Source organism: Phoca vitulina, unplaced genomic scaffold, assembly GCF_004348235.1.
Source record: "Phoca vitulina isolate PV1807 unplaced genomic scaffold, GSC_HSeal_1.0 scaffold6, whole genome shotgun sequence".
In the NCBI taxonomy this organism is placed as follows: domain Eukaryota; kingdom Metazoa; phylum Chordata; class Mammalia; order Carnivora; family Phocidae; genus Phoca; species Phoca vitulina.
Window position 1 is genome coordinate 46,630,289 of NW_022589709.1, and position 17,044 is coordinate 46,647,332.

The following is a 17,044-nucleotide window of genomic DNA, read 5'->3' on the forward strand; positions in this document are numbered from 1 at the left end:
TGTGAAGTTAAAACATCAACCAAAAAGTGTCAGTTCCCTCACACTGTCAACACCACTTTTTAGTGCTTTTCAATCTCTGCCAACTTGTTAGGCATAAACTGGTAATTCATCTTTTAAATCACCATTTTCATGTGCATTTTTTAAGTTAATATATAATGAATTGAAAAGCTTCCTAACATGCTTGGCCTCAGATTTGATGTTGGCTATTTGAACTATGAAACAATAACCAGGATTTGAGTTGCCACCCAGGGGCACTTAGCTTATTACCAAACACAATACCCTCAAGAATAACTTGAAAACTGAATTACATTGGCAAGAGTTACTTCTAGGCCAGTGTCATATATGGAGGGGGAGCTAATACTGGATTGCCAAATGGGACTGATTTAACAGGTCCTGAGAAAGGCTCTTCCTTCACAAGAAAAGTGTCCTCTCCCACTTACCAGGATGCTCAGAATTCCAAGCATTAGTATTTTCTTCCTTTGTGTTGAAACAATTAGATCTCCACCAATTCCATTTTAGAATTCAAGTATTTTACTTCAGAATGGGCTCTACAAAATTATGGTGATTATATCCATAGGATGGAATGCAATGAAGCCATTTAAAAAGAACTATGGAATTCTACATTTGCTGACATGGAAAGATCTCCATGATATATGACTTGTTCATTGCAAAAAAAGAAAAATATGTATGTGTCTATATAATAGAAAATGTGTGGAAGGACATTTACTAAAATATTAAAAGTGGCTATCTCCAGTTAAAGGACATATGGGAGTTTTTTTACTCTTTATATATGTCTTTATTGTTTACTTTTGCCATGGATATATTAAAAATTTCCTTACTAACAATAACAATACAAGAAGGCTATTTGCATTTTGATAAAAATAAAATTGAAAGTATCCCAGAAAACCACTAAGCCATTATCACCTTATTAAAATTTAATTTACCAAGATTTTCAAGTCAAGGTTGAAGTCCCCTAAGGAATAAGACCCAGGTCCAGCATATTTTAAAGGGCATAGGAGAAAACAGTTAAAGGCAGACAGACTAGGCAGAGGTCTCCAGCCATGTATTAATCAGCTGAGGGACAGATCTGTGTTGTCCTGGGAGGATTTCACTGGAGAAAAATCAACAGGCAACGGAAGGCATTGGTGGTCTTCAGATCCACAGTCTGTATTGACTCAGAGTGGATCTTAGCTTTACCACAATTCCTGCTTTCAATATTATAGAAGAAAATACCCCCTAACCAATGATGTTCAATTCTCCCCCTAGAGCAGGCCCAGGATCCAATGCCAGTCATTTTTTTCAAATATATATTTAACAGATTTAAATTGCTTCATTTATACTTCACAAAGACTGGAAAGGAGAATATGATACAGTAAACCACTTACCTCCGTGGGAAGACATGTCTGTACATGGGCAGATGTTCCCAGATGTGACACCACTGTCCCAGGTTTAATTTGAAAATATGTTTTGCACATGTAGCCTTCAGAACAATCCTGTGTTCCACATGAAGAATACATAAGAAAATGCCAATTATTTTTAGAATTCATCATATTAAGAACTACGGTTTCTCATAAATTTCAAACTGAGTAATAAAAAACTAAGTATATTAAATGATATGAGATATAATATGGATAAAGAAACTCATCTGATAAACCCTGCACATAGTAGGTACTCATTGAATAGCAGTTTTAATCCCCTATCTTTCTTACTTATTAATGATGTTTCCCCTTCTCTTAGGTATCCCCCCTCCTTTTTCTTCCGAGCAGTTCATAGCACGTAAGTCATGGAGCAAAACCTCAGGTTTGCAGCTGTTAAGAAGCATTTAAACTGGGGCGCCTGGGTGCTCAGATGGTTAAGTGTCTGCCGTCGGCTCAGGTCATGATCCCAGGGTCCTGGGATTGAGTCCCGCATCGGACTCCCTGCTCAGCGGGTGGCCTGCTTCTCCCCCTCCCTCTGCTTCTCCCCCTGCTCATATTCTCTCTCTCTCTCTGTATCTCTGTGTCTCGAATGAATAAATAAAAAAACCTTTAAAAAAAAAAAAAGAAGCAGCATTTAAACTTATAGAAATACTTTGTCACATATTAATATTGATTTCATGGCCTATATAGAAAGAGAGATTTAAAGAGGACTTGCAACAGATCTTGAAGCTAAAAGGGACCTTCCATTTTAATTTCTTGTTCAAGGCAAGATCTCCATTACAATATCACACAGAGGTAACTGTGCAGCACCTGCCTAAGCACTTCCAGGAACCTTTGCTTTACTCCTTTATATGACCACCAGCTCCATTTTGGTACATGGTACATAGTTCAATGAGAAAATATTATCTTACATTGCACTGAAATGTTTCTCTTTAACCTTAACTCACTGGTTTTAGTTCTGCCCTCCAGAGTCTAAACTCTTTTCCACAAAGCCATTCTTCATAGATTTGAAGACAATTAGCACCATTTTCAAATGTTCCATAGAAGATATGATTTCCGAGCCTTTCACCAGTTGTATTTCTCACCTCTTTCCTATACTTGCTCTTAAATACACTTATGTTTATCTAAGTGTGGTCAGTTCCATTTTTTAAAAAGCAAAACTTGGTTGAATTCAATAAAGTCATGTATAAAAATATAATACTTCCTCATACACATACTCACATATTAATGAATATTATTAATTCTCCACGAAATTGTCACACTAACACTCAAATTTTAACAGAATTTAGATAGTTATAACTAAGGAAATGTGATTATTTAATCTGATGCAGTAACAAAAGTACAGAATAGCATTCCAACTAAAACCATTCATAACTCACTTAAATAATTTTACTAAGATTCAAAAATTCAGTTTTTAACTACACAATAAGAAAAGAAAAATTTTATAGTGCTTGTGAGTGATTTAATATTGAATTTATTTTTTTTAATTCGTGTCATGCCAGGGCACCTGGGTGGCACAGTCAGTTAAGCGTCTGACTCCTGGTTTCGGCTCAGGTCATGATCTCGGGGGTGGTGAGACCAAGCCCTGTGTCAGGCTCTGTGCTCAGCGTGGAATCTGCTTAAGACTCTCTCTCCCTCTCCCTCAGCCCCTCCCTCCTGCTCACTCTTTCTCTAAAATTAATAAATAAATCTTTAAAAAAATTGTGTCATGCCAACTATGTAAGAGCATTGGATTTTAGGTAACTGTACTGGGTTGAATAATGTCCCTTCACAACTCATGTCCCCCTGGAACCTGTGAATGTGACCTTATTTGGGAAACAGGGTCTACGCAAATGTAATAAAGTGAAGATGAGGTCATACTGGAATAGGGTAGACCCTGAATCCAATATGAGTAATTTCCTTTTAAGAGGAAAATTTGGCTACAGAGACACAAACACACAAGGGAGAAGGCCAGGGGAAGATAGAGGCACAGACTGAAGTGGTGCATCTATAAGACAAAGAATGCCAACAATGGCCACCACCCACCAGAAGCTAGAAGAGGCAAAGAAAAGTTCTTCTCTAGAGCCTTTAGACACCTTGTATGGCCCTGTAGACACCTTGATTTTCAACTCCCAACCTCCAGAACTGGAAGAGAATAAATTTGTTTTAAGTCATTCAGTTCATGGCACTTTCTTATGGTAGCTCTAGGAAACTAATACAGGAACTACATTTTCTAAGAACTCTGGTGGCACCTTTACAATGCCTCCCAGTTAACTGGGCTGACATCCCACCAGCACTCACCAAAGAACCCTGCTGGTTGGTCCTGATCAGTACCAGTTCTATTGGCTGGACCCAACTTATTCTGATTGGTTGATGCCTCTCCCACAGATTGTTAAATATTTAAATACCCTTCCTCCCTGTAACGTAAGCTATCGGGTAACCAATACTATCACCTTTAAAAGTATTTTATTTTGGGCGCCTGGGTGGCTCAGCCATTAAGCGTCTGCCTTCGGCTCAGGTCATGATCCCAGGGTCCTGGGATCGAGCCCTGCATCGGGCTCCCTGCTCGGCGGGAAGCCTGCTTCTCCCTCTCCCACTCCCCCTGCTTGTGTTCCCTCTCTCGCTGTGTCTCTCTGTCAAATAAATAAAATCTTTAAAAAAAAAAAAATAAAAGTATCTTATTTTATTTATTTATTTGAGAGAGAGAGCACAAGAGCTTGAGCAGGAGGAGGGGCAGAGGGGGAGGGAGAGAATCTCAAGCAGACTCTGTGCCAGAGTGGAACCCATGGGAGTTTCAGTCTCACAACATCCAGAACATGACCCAAGCAGAAACCAAGAGTCCCACGCTCAACTGACTGAGCTACCCAGGCACCCCAATACGATACATTTTGTAGATGGAATTATTGTTTTAAATTCTAGCTCTGCATCATCCAAATGCAAAGCATACCTGAGGGCCTTCAACCACTGAAATCTTTGTATCTAGACAACATAAATGACTTTTAATATTGGCTTAAACTGAGAAGATATATGTAGGGATTGTAGTTGTTGCTGTTGCTTTTTACACCGGGTATCTATTTCCGCTTCTTCTGAAACAGTAGCCAATTTTCTTCTAAGGAATCATTCCCTTCCCCCTATCAGTGTGGACATGGCCCCCTACTACAGGAATGATCACAATACTCTGAACTAGCCAGTAAGAGCATCAGTCCTGTTGGCCTCAGAGATGCAGGAGGGTAAAAAATCTACTCAGGGCCAATGAAACACAGTTCAGGACTTGGATTAGGGGATAGGGGAGGATATTCTCTTTTCTACTGGATTTGAACCAGGAAGATAAAGCCTTGGCAGTTTTGGCAGCCATCATGTAATCAAATGGAGCCTGAGAATGAAGCCAGTGCAGAAAGCAGTGCATGAGATGCAGAAAGACCAGATCTTGATGACACTGTTCACACCAACCATACCTAAAGCCAGTTCCACGCTCAAATTTTTCAGTTACATGGCCCCAAAAAGTCCTTTCTTGACTTCACCCAATTTGGATTGGGTTTTCTGTCACTTGCAACTAAAATAATCTTTCTATAAAATGACCTATGTTATTAGTTTAAAACTAGATGAGATTTTCCTACTGCTGAGAATGAGCCTCCTATGACCACAGAAAGAGTCTCTTAAACAATAGTTTGACTCGAATGAATAAACAAAATACATGATTTCTACTGTATTATATGATTACTCTCATTATAATAGATAATCAATAGCTGATTATATAGAAGATTTGCCAAATATAGTAAAGCCATAAAGGTAGGTGATTGTGAGACAAAAAGTAAAAACAGTCTGCAATTTAAAAATAATCTAGCTATAGAGGAAAAAAACCTCAAGATATTCAGAGAAGAGTTAGAACTAAACTGTGTACTGAATCTGATTCATCAAATTAGAGCAACTATTCTATTTCATGAGCACTGATCATACAACTTCTTCTTAAGGCAAACTATAATTTAGTAAAACCCTAATTACAAGGCAAAATACACTTCCTTTGACATCAAGAGGTTAAGTCCAAAATTCCTATGCACCTATGTTATAAAATCTAAATGTATTATCTGATCTCTTTTCCAATGAATTAAGATAGAGAAATATGTCATTTTTAATATTACTTATAATTTAAGGGATTTTATTTCTATTTTAGGTAATTTCTGATGCTACTTATTAGTGTCTATAGGGAAATGCACAAGGGTTTTTGACTCAGCCTCTATCTGGTCACAGTAATTTTCTTTTTGGTATCAATCTCTCAACAGTCAAAATTAGCCTTGAAAAATTAAAAATAGAAAAAAAACAGTTTATAGCAACTTAGCTTCCTTTCAAACATTTACTTCCATGAAAGTAGGCCCTTCTCCTACACTGTTTTAATTTAAGGCAGAAAAATATGTTTTGTTCTTCACTGTTTTGAAGGTTGTTTTTGTAGAAACAAGCAAACATAAAAGCATGAGAACTGCCCCATGAACTAGCACTATAGTCCATCTGGCCCAATAAATGATAATTGACTCAAATCTCAACTGACTTTTCTAGTAGACACTCAACTCTAGCTTCCCTGCATTCTTTCTGTACTTACGATAGCTTACAATTCAACGTTAAGTTTTCTTTCATTTTGGGGGGCGCCTGGGTGGCTCAGTCGGTTAAGTGTCTGCCTTCAGCTTAGGTCCTGATCGGGATCGAGCCCCATGTCAGGCCGCCCGCTCAGTGGGGAGTCTGCTTTTCTCTCTCCCTCTGTCCCTCCCCCACTTGTGCTCTCTCCCTCTCTCTCAAATAAATAAAATCTTTAAAAAAAAAAAGTTTTCTTTAACTTTTTAACATGTGCTAGTTTTATTTCCCCCAATCAATCCAAAGTTAGGGCCTAGGCCCCAGGCTCTGGGGAAGAAAGGGTCCTAACTACAGAGTCTAGTTCCACATAAAAACCTGGTCCCTGGTCCCTGGTCCCTGAAAACACCCTGGACCAGAACAGGAGAGGCAGGAACAAAGGGAACCTTGCAATTTATCCAGTTCAACCCTCTCGTTTTAGAGATAAGAGGGTGAAGGACTGAAGTACTTTTTTTTTTTCTGCTTAAATAATTTTTTTAAATTTTTTATTGTTATGTTAATCACCATACATTACATCATTAGTTTTTGATGTAGTGTTCCATGATTCATTGTTTGTGCATAACACCCAGTGTTCCATGCAGAACGTGCCCTCTTTAATACCCACCACCAGGCTAACCCATCCTCCCCCCCCCCTCCCCTCTAGAACCCTCACTTTGTTTTTCAGAGTCCATCGTCTCTCATGGTTCGTCTGGACTGAAGTACTTTTAAGAGACTTGTCTTACAGCTAAATGGGGGAAGTGCTGGAGGTAGAAAGCAGACCTCTTGACCCAATGCTCTTTCTACCACACTAAACAATTCTGCCAGAGTCCGGATCATGGCAGAAACATGTTTACTGATTCTCACGGAGTGGTGTAAGTCCACGCTTTGCACACTGAGTAAAACAAACCAAAGTCATTCAAGTATAGGTCTGGGGACCAGCAGCCTCCTTGTCACCTGGGAGCTTGTTAGACAGGCAGAATCTCAAGCTACACCCAGACTCCCTGAATCAGAATCTGTATTTAACAGGATCCCAGATGATTTGTGTGCACACTAGGAAGCACCGAGGCAACATGCACTGCAACCTCTGACTCAAAGGCATTGCAAACTGATTACATTAAACAGTGCTTCTCACCCCTAGCCGGGGTCCCCCTCAGACCAGTGAAGTCACAATCTTCCTGTAGTGTAGACTCTACAGGAAGCCAGGGTTGAGACCTACTTTACTTAATTCACTGAAGTTGCCATTTTAAACTCTGAGAACAGAGTCAGCCAAGTAATCCGTAGCTGTCTCAGGAGAAATGGCCACAAACAACTCCCAACCTCCAGGAATACCGTGGCTCGCTGGAGCTCTCCATATGCTGAACTGGCCTCTGAATTCTCAGCTTGAGTGAATTCTCATCTTCACAGTACCAAGACTGCTTTTTAGGTGGTCTTCATGACCACCTCAAACCCTGCTTTCTGGCAACTTGCCCAGCTTTGACCCAAGCCTCTGTAACTGCCATTAATCTCATAACTTAAAACCACCGCTGTGCCATGTCCAACTACACTTCAGCCATCAGAACTCCATACTGCCCATCCACAACAAAGCAGGTTGCTTCACTCTGTCACTGTAGAAGAGAAATAATAGGAAATGTCACCACTAATGGAAAAAAGAACACTCCCTCCTCTCAGTCAAAACTCAAGTTATCTACACAGAATACCTTTCACCTTATAACAAAACAAGGAATAAAGACCTAAACGAGAAAAACAATACCATCAATGTGCTAGATGAAAACACAGGAATATACATATATAATTTCATACTTATATTTATATATGTATTTTAAAGGTATTTTAAAAACAGATAAAAACCCCACAGTCATAATAAAATTTTGATAATTTCTACCCCATGGAAAAAAATCTTAACACCATAAAGTTAAAAGACAAATAACAAAATGTGAAAAACAGATTTGTAGCCCATATCATAGAAAAGGACTAATTTTGTTAGTATATAAATAGTTTTAATTTCCCCAATGTATTAGTAGTTCCAATAAACCATTAAGAAAAAGACCAACTGGGCACCTAGGTGGCTCCGTCGGTTAAGCAGCTATCTTCAGTTCAGGTCATGACCTCAGAGTCCTGGGATCGAGCCCCGCATCGGGCTCTCTGCTCAGCGAGGAGTCTGCTTCTCCTTCTCCCTCTGCCCCTCCCCCCTCACTCGTGCACTCTCTCTCACACACTCACTCTCTCTCAAATAAATAAAATCTTTAAAAAATAAAAATAAAAAAATAAAGAGACCAACAGTTCAACAGGAAAATGAGCAATGATACAAAGAGTTCACTAAAGAGGAAGTACATATGGATATTAACCATATAAAAATAAACCTGTTTTACTCATAAGATATATTACCCATAAGAAAAATGCAAATTAAAACTATGTGATACCATTTTTTTACCTATCAGATTGGCAAAGATCAAAAGCACTGTATTGTGTGTAGAAAAAATACACAGGCACTGTCATACATTGCCATGGGCAGGGTAGTTTAAATTAATGTAACTTCCCTGGGGAACAAGTTGGCAATAACTATCCAAATTAAAAATGCACATATCTTCCACCCAGAAATCCATCTTACAGATACAGTTGCACATGCAGGAAATAAAATTCATGCAATGATACGTACAAAGTATTGCTTTAATAGCACTCTATTGGAAACAACCTAAATGCCTATCAATGAAGTTAAATTATGGTATATCCAAATAATGGAATGTTATGCAGCCATAAAAAATTAGTAAGTTCTATAAGTATTGATATGGAATAATAACTAAGATAGATCATTAAGGGGAAAAATGTGCACAAAAGTATGCATGTATGTATATTATGCTACCATTTATTTAAATACAATTGCATGTGTTTGTGTGTGCACTGAATATATCTGGAAGGATACCCAAGACACTGGTATCATTGGTGACCTCTGAAAGTTTGGGTGAGGACAGTGGAAGGTTAGGAAGGAAACTTACATTTTTAGGGCACAAACCCTTTTGTGCCTATAAATAACACTTCATACTGAACAAATACTTCACTGACTGCCCTTTGAACATATGCCTCCAGGTTATCACACTGCTGTAATAAATTCCAATTTTGAACTTCTAGGGAGAAAATGTCCTGGAAGCTATGTAGAACCCTACAGAGACAACCAAGTTTTCTAGTGTAGTGCTGACTGAGTATTGGATGGGGATCTAAGGATTTCCTAACAGAACAAGTTTATGTCTGCTTTCTCACAAGTTGCCATAGGCTATGCCACCCAGAGAGCTGTTATGCCTGTTGGAATCCAGCTATCCAAATAATTATAGGGTTTCTGTTCTTGAATTTTAATAAGGGTTTAATGATCTTCTCTAGAAAAACACTGCTATCTAAAAAAAAAAAATTATATATCGGTGCTTATCTAAGAGGCCTCAGCTCCACCTTGCAATAAAGTATTTCATATAGGACTCAAACTCAAGTGTACTGCCCAGAATGACCAGCTGCAGGAAGGGCTTGGCAAGGCCGTTGGGGAGCAATTAAGACAAGCAAAAGTTTCTAGGTCACTGCCAACACTGATCAAACAACAAGACCTTCAGGGTCAGTGGAACCTTGAGGAACAGGCCAAACCTAGGCCACAGATCTCAAGTGATTATTCTTTCCCTCAGTAAGAGATCAAATCGATACTACCAGCAGCTGCCCATAGCCAATTAATCTTAGGGGTGAAAAAAAGAAAATAAACAGTGCTGCTGAAAAGCAAAGATTACACTGGGTAGATCAGGCATTAAACTAATATCTGTCCACTTTTTAAAAAGCCAAAGTTAGATAGTGTAGGAAAGTAATTGTTAAGGATTTAGAGATCCTCCAGAACACAATTCTAAATATGTTAGTGTGTCCCCTCCTCATGCCCACTGCTAATACCTACTCAATCTCACTAACTCTGGTTTCAATTTCTGATCCCTATTAAACCTTCCAAATGCATGTGTAGATCCTGGCATGGCCTACTCTAATGCCTCTGAGTCAATATCAAGAGTGACCAGATCCAGTCAAAGTAATCCACTGGTAACTCATGGTAACTCATGGGTAAGTAAACCGTTGACTCACCTAGGTAAAAATTTCAAAAGACCAAAAACTCAAGAAACCAAAACCCAAAAGTAAAAGTGAGGATATAACATACTTCACCTTTGAAAAAGAGCTTTGTACATCTCTAATCTTCCTTGGTCTTATAGTATTTTGGAGTTTATAAAACATAACAGTCATTTATTAAATAGTCCACGCTCATTTCAAAACTTTCTAGGGGAGAGGAATGGAGACGCAGCTCAGCTCCAGCTGAGGAAGCTGGGGCTGTCCTTTTAAGAAAAATTAAATCTTCTGGCTGGGTCCCATCCAATAAAGGCTGAAACCCCCTTGCTTTACCATTTGCACAACACAACCTATAATTATTGCTTTTATCTGTGTGACCTAATGTGTGAATGCCTACTGGACACATTTGTTCATGAGCTGGAAATTAAACCACACAAAAACACTGTGACCATTGGCCCTTGACTACAGGTTCTCTGGCTCTTCCCAATTAAAAGAGCTTTCTTAGCATGGCCATGGTATGAAACGAAAAGAGAATCTGTAGGATTTTAACTGAAATATTCTCTCTACAGCAGCAGTGTATCAGAGGGTTACACTGCCTTCTATCACAATACTTAGTTCAACAGTGAATCTTGTTTACATTAGCACACTCACTATATACTTCTATTAGATTTAAATTTCTAATCAACCTATAAACAAAGCACAGAGAACTAATTATAATTAATGAACAAAATCTAAATATTATAAATCTTGATGATATCAAAATAATACTATAATTTAAAAATCAGAAGGCGAACAGGAAGGAATGTGGGAGACAGTATAAGCACATTAAGTTCCTCATCTATCACAGCAGAAATCAATCATCAATGTCCAAAAATGAGTAAGTAGAAGTACATTGTTTAAAGTTACAGGGATAACTATGAGAATAACTAAGGAGTTATTCTTCATCAATAGAGGCTCCAATAAACAAATGTAAATCATCCATACAATGGAATACTATGCAACCGTCAGAAATAATGAGATATTTCTCTATATGCTCATGAAGAAAATGCCATGATATAATGTTAGGTGAAAAAAGTAAGTTACAGAACAATGATCCCATTTATGTAAATATATTATAAATATGCATTCATATATATACATATTCTACATATATATACACATAGAAAACAAACTATAGAACTGAGTCAGAAGAGAGGGAAGAAAATATTTTCATCTATATTTTATATATTTATGTATTATCAGAGTTTTACAATGGCCATATACTGTTTTTCCTTGTAAAAATTAAATAAAACAAATAAAATAAAGACCCAACCCATGAAATAAAAAGTAACACTGTGCTAGGAAGACTGAATTAGGAAAGTTCATTAAAACTTTCCTTCTACTCTGAAATCAAAATTATTCTAAGAACCATAAAATGTTCTTGTATACAATATTAATTTTTGTTTTTACTTTCTCTCCTTTTTAAATTAACCCTCTAGTTGCTAAACCAAAAGAAGGGTGATAGATACTTCTTCCCTAGAATTACAGCATATCTTCACTTTGTTTTTCAAGTGGGCATTCTTTTGGCCACTTAAAATTTCAATTTTAAGGGCTTTCAATTTTCTATTTCATTCAATAAAAACATACGGAGAAGCCCGGCACTGTGCTCATTTGTCTAAAAACCTGTTTGTTTGTTTTTTTACAATAGTCCTGGCTCCCTTTCCCTGGTAAGACTCTCAGGCCTCCCATGTCCCCTTTCTTTTCACCTCCAGCTCCTTCCTGACTTTGGAGATGAGCAGTACACTCACTACTCTCCCCTTCCCCAAATGGAGGTCAAAGCACAGCAAAGCACAGTGGCCCTAAGGAAAAAAGAGCAGAAGAAAATTAGCCAGTTATCAAATCAGAAAAGGTTACTAGTAGAGCCAATTTGGTGACCTTATCTGAGGAGAGCATGAATTTATTTGTTTACACGTACCTACACAGCCTGTTTATTTTAAACAGGATTTTAAAGAATGATTACAATTTAAATGATGCTAAATCCCTTCCCTTTCTTGGAGCCAACGCATCAAAAGTAACTTTAAATCACATTGGTTCCATTTTCCTTATCAACACTTTCAACCGATATCTCTACAGTATTAAATTTCACTATTAAGCATTTTGTGGGATTTCATTCTCCTTTTCCTCTTTTGTTTTTTAATAACGTTTTCAGGTTTTCCAACTTGCCCATTTTGAGTTTTCAGTTTTCAGTTCATAGATGTGGGACCTCCATCTGTGCCCTCATACTTTTTTTTATATTAAACAATTTGGTTTTGCGTCCTAGAGCATTCTTGCTTATTTGTGCCCGAGGAATGGCCAACAGCTACTGTAACTGATTAGAGGGCATGTGGAAAACCTGGTGCAGAAAAATAATTTTTCTCTGTTTCTACTTCCAATTTAACTTTATAGAGATTTACCATATTTTGTTTGCTTCGTTAAAATGTTCTCAAAGGTTTATCATTGCTTTTCTAATATCATAGCTTAAAAAACAAACATATAAATGACCCACATTCTGAACTTCCCTGTCTTGATTTCTAGATTTAAAGTTACTCCAAATCTTATTCCTTTTGTAAGTAATTCCTTTTTTATAACATTATCTCTTCTAAGCAAATCATTCAAGGGAATTAAGAGTACCGAAGTAATTTTATACTTAAAGTAAATTGAAAGAAATTTGATAGTCTGACAGAAGAAAATTATCAGGGTAGCAAGTTGTCACTTTGATTTCAAAGCACTATTCTTGAAAAGTGGTACAAATAATTTAACTTTCCTAGTTTTTCAAGAAATAAAGGGTACCTGAGTTTAAGCAGTTTTACTCCGAGAAGGCTCGTGCTAGGAGGGTGGGAAAAAGGCAAAGAGGGAGTGAGTAAGGCCTTCCTGGCATGGTTGCCATACCAAGTACCATAAATGGGTGGCTTAAAACTACAGAGATATATTATTCTCTTACCATTCTGAATCTGGAGGATAGATGTCCAAAATCAAGGTGCTGGCAGGGCTATGTTCTCTCTTTAGACTCTAGGGGAGAATTCTCCCTTGCCTTTTCCTAGGCTCTGGTTGTTGCCAACCTGTAGATGCATCACCCCAATCTCTGCCTCTGTCTTCATGTGGCCTTCTCCCTTGTGTGTCTATACCTCTGTGTCCAAATCTCCCTGTTCTTACAAGGACACCAGTTATATTGTACTTAGGAAACAATCTAATCCAGTATAGCCTCATCTTAACTTGATTACATCTGCAAAGACCCTATTTTCAAATAAAGTCACAGGTACAGGTTCTGGGTGGACATGAATTTGCGGGGGTTGGGGGGGCACTATTCAACTCAGTACAGATGGCAAAGCAGAAGGAGGTGAGAGAAAAGTAGTCACACAGCTCCTGCACCTAACACAGAGGCAGCTTGCCCAGAAGAAAAGCCAAGGTAGGACAGAGTCAATGGCCAATACTTCAGAAGCTATGCAGCCTGATCACACGAGGCCAGATTTTCATGGCTCCTGCTGGAAACCAAAAGGGTTTTGACCAATCACAGGGAAGAAGATATGACAGCCTTTAGAGAAGGCTGCACAGTCGTAGTACAATTACTGCTTTTTGTCCATGGGGCCTGGATAATATGAGATTGAAGACTTTACTAAAATCATTCTACTTGCCAAAAAGCATTCAATATCCACTATTTGGATCAATACCAAGTACACGGCAAACTCACACTGTCGACAGAGAAGAGGGAAGAGGTGGAAAAACAGAAGGAAGATGTTATCCACTCAGACTTTTTTATGAATGTAACAAAAGTTTCCAGACATATTTCCCAGAATGAGTCACAATCTGTGTCCTTATAGTCATTTCCATTGCAAGCCTGTGCATGTTTAAGCTCTGCTCCTGAATGTCCTCTCCTTCTGTATCTTTTATCAGAACTCCTGCTTCCTATAGCTTGACATGAGCAAGTCTCAAAGAAGAAGGAGGTCTGTTGCCTTTGCATCAAGGCAGGAGCTATGAGAAAGCTGGGCTGATACAATGCAATAGCAGAAAGAACAGAAGCACACCCTCTTGCCTCACACTTACGTTACAAATCTTAGGGAGACATCATTTAATACCTCTTCTTCCTTTCCAAGAGTTAATCATGTTCTCCCACTGCTGTATTCCCAATCTTAGGTTTGGAAACAAACCAGTTGAACTGATGATCAGATATCTACTAATAGCTTAAAATCTGTATTTCTTAAATTTATATTTCATATAATGGCAATACACACTAGTATCCTTCAAGAAGTTTTGCATTCTTTTAAGTGTTTCTTGAGTCTTCTATAGAATAATGGAGACTAGACTTACCCTCCTATCTTAAACAACTAGAAAACCAAACAAAAAACATGAAATCAGAATTTTCAGATATGAGACACAGGCAGTGCAGGACAGTGATCTCTAAGAGATGGGAAATAAACACGGTGAGCTCTACAAGTGTCTCAGCTCAGTGGCTGGAGAAAGTTCTTGTTAAAGAAAATACAAAATGGCAGATGGTTCCATGGTTTGCTTAAATAACCTAAGAGAATCAACAGAAAAAGTAATCAAAATGAATAAGAGACTTTCAGAGAGTGGCCAGGAAAAAGATCAACATATAAAAATCAATAATTTTACAAATGTAGCAATAATCAATTAAAATCATAAAGATAAAATGCACCATTCCATGAACAAAAACATGAACAAAAAATGTCAAATATTCAAGGAATATACCTACCATGTCAGGAAAACACGACAAATTTACTGTAGACCGTGAAAAAATCCCAACAAGTTTTTTTATGAAACTTGTAAAATGATTCTAAAATTTATGTTAAAAAAAAATCTACAGGAGTAGTCAATTTTTTTAAAAAAGAGCAATGAATGGTATAATTATCAGATATCAAAATTAACTAAAGAGCACTAGCAATAATTAAAATCTATGTTTTTGTAACAGAGAAGAAAAATAGATCAAGGATTAGACCATGGAGTCTAGAAGTAGACTCATGTTAGAATTTAATATATAATAAAAAAAATTGGATCATAGATGGAAGAATGGATGAGTCAATAATAAACATGAAGTCAACTGGTTCACCATTAAATAAAATAAATAAACTATATTACTATCCCACAAAATCTCCAAAATAAATTCCAGATGGATTAAAGTCCTAAATATAAAAAAATAAAATAATAAAGGTCTAGAGGAAAATAAAAGAATATTTTCAGAATTGGAAGTTAGGGAGGATTTCCTGAGCAAAACACCAACCCAGAAGCCATAAAGCAAAATAGTGGCAGACTTATTAAAAATTTAAAACTCCTATATGACAAATGATACTATTAACAAAGTTAAAAGAGAAGTGACAATCTAGGAAAAAATATTTGCAATACATATAGGAAATGAAGGATTGATAGTCATAATATATAAGTTATTCCTATGAATCAATATTACAGAGATAAACAACCCTACAGTAAAAGAGACACAGGACATAAACAAAAAATTCCTAGAAGAAATACCAGTGACCAATAAGCATATGAAAATATGCTCAACATCAGTGTAATGAGGAAAATGCAAATCAAAACAATATATCATTTTCTACCTTTGAGAATGAAAAAATTAAAGATCAGTAATATCTAATTTCTTACAGTATGAGAAAATGGGCATACTCATATACTTTTTGATGAGAAAATTAATTGCTACAGTATGTTTGGAGAGAAATTTTGTCCACGTTCTTGTTCATTCAACAAATACTATTAGCACCTACTTCATACATGTATTCTACTGGGCCCCAGAGATACAGCAGTGAACAACACAGTCAAAGGTTCCTCTCCTCATGGAGCTTGCATTCTGGAGGACAGGGTACAGGGTGGAGGGGATAACAAAGAACTAAATACATAAAGTAGGTGGTTTTAAGTGCAATAAAAATAAATTAGAGTAAGGGGGATTGACAATTATCCGGTAGTTAGATGCTATTTTACATAAGGTAGGTAGGTAGCAGGTCCTCACTGGTAAGGTAAGCAATGATCTAACAAAAGTAAGGGAATAAGTCATAAAGCTATCTAGGGGAAGAACACACTAGACAGTAGGAATGGGAAGTGCCAAGGCCCCATGGTATAAACAGCAGGCATCTTAGTATGGCTGGAGCAGAATGACAGAATAAGAGAATGGTAGAATGTAAGACTAGGGAATGACAGAAAGGGTATAGGGACCAGTTAGGCCTTGGAAGTCATGAACAAAGCTTTGGATTTTATTCCTAAAACTGGAAGTCACTGGAGGGCTCTGAGCCACAGAGTTCTACGACGGGACTCACATTCTTAAAAGATCACTCTAGCTGCTGTTTAAAGACCAGATTCTAAATGGGCATTAATTAGGAAGCTATTGCAATAAGCCAGGCGAGAAATGACACAGCCTGGGCTAAAGTGGCGCAGTCCAGGTGGTGAGAAGTGGTTGATTATGGATGTATTTTGCAGATTCAGTTAGTAGGACTTATTAATGGATTAAACATGGATGCACGAGAAAGAGAGGAGTCAAAAAGAACCTCAGGTTCTTGTCCTGAGCAATTGGAAGCTAATATTTCTTGAGATAGGGAAGTTTGTAGAAGAAGCAGGTTGGGGTAGAGAGGGAAAAGGTTAAGTAAAAATGAGTTAAATGTGCAATGCCATGTATACAAATGGAATGTCAGTTAGGTTGCTGGATATAAAAACTGGGAAGTTCAGGGACATGATAGGCACCAAAAATACAATTTTAAGAGTCATCAGTGAATACATAGTATTTACAGCCAAGGAGCTATACAAGATATCCTAGAGAGCGAGTCTAACTAGAGAAGAAAAGAAATCCAAAGATTGAGCCCTGGGGCACTCCAGTGTTCAGTTGGGAGATGAGGAGGAACCAGCAGAGGAAGCTAAAAAGAAGCAGTCTCAAGGGAGAAGGACACTGATAAGTCAGTGTCCCAGATGCTAAGCAAAGAGTATTTTCAAGAAGGGAGTGA

At 37.6% G+C, this 17,044-nt stretch overlaps 1 protein-coding gene across 8 annotated transcripts in view; it reads right to left on the reverse strand.

Annotated features, from left to right (window-relative positions):
• ATG10 (autophagy related 10) overlaps positions 1–17,044 on the reverse strand; it is a 228,416-nt gene that overhangs the window by 168,963 nt on the left and 42,409 nt on the right. For all 8 annotated transcript variants that reach the window (XM_032404073.1, XM_032404071.1, XM_032404067.1 and 5 more), the window contains exon 3: positions 1,386–1,493. In XM_032404073.1, coding sequence (XP_032259964.1) covers positions 1,386–1,493 — 108 coding nt within the window. The remainder of the gene's footprint in view (positions 1–1,385; positions 1,494–17,044) is intronic.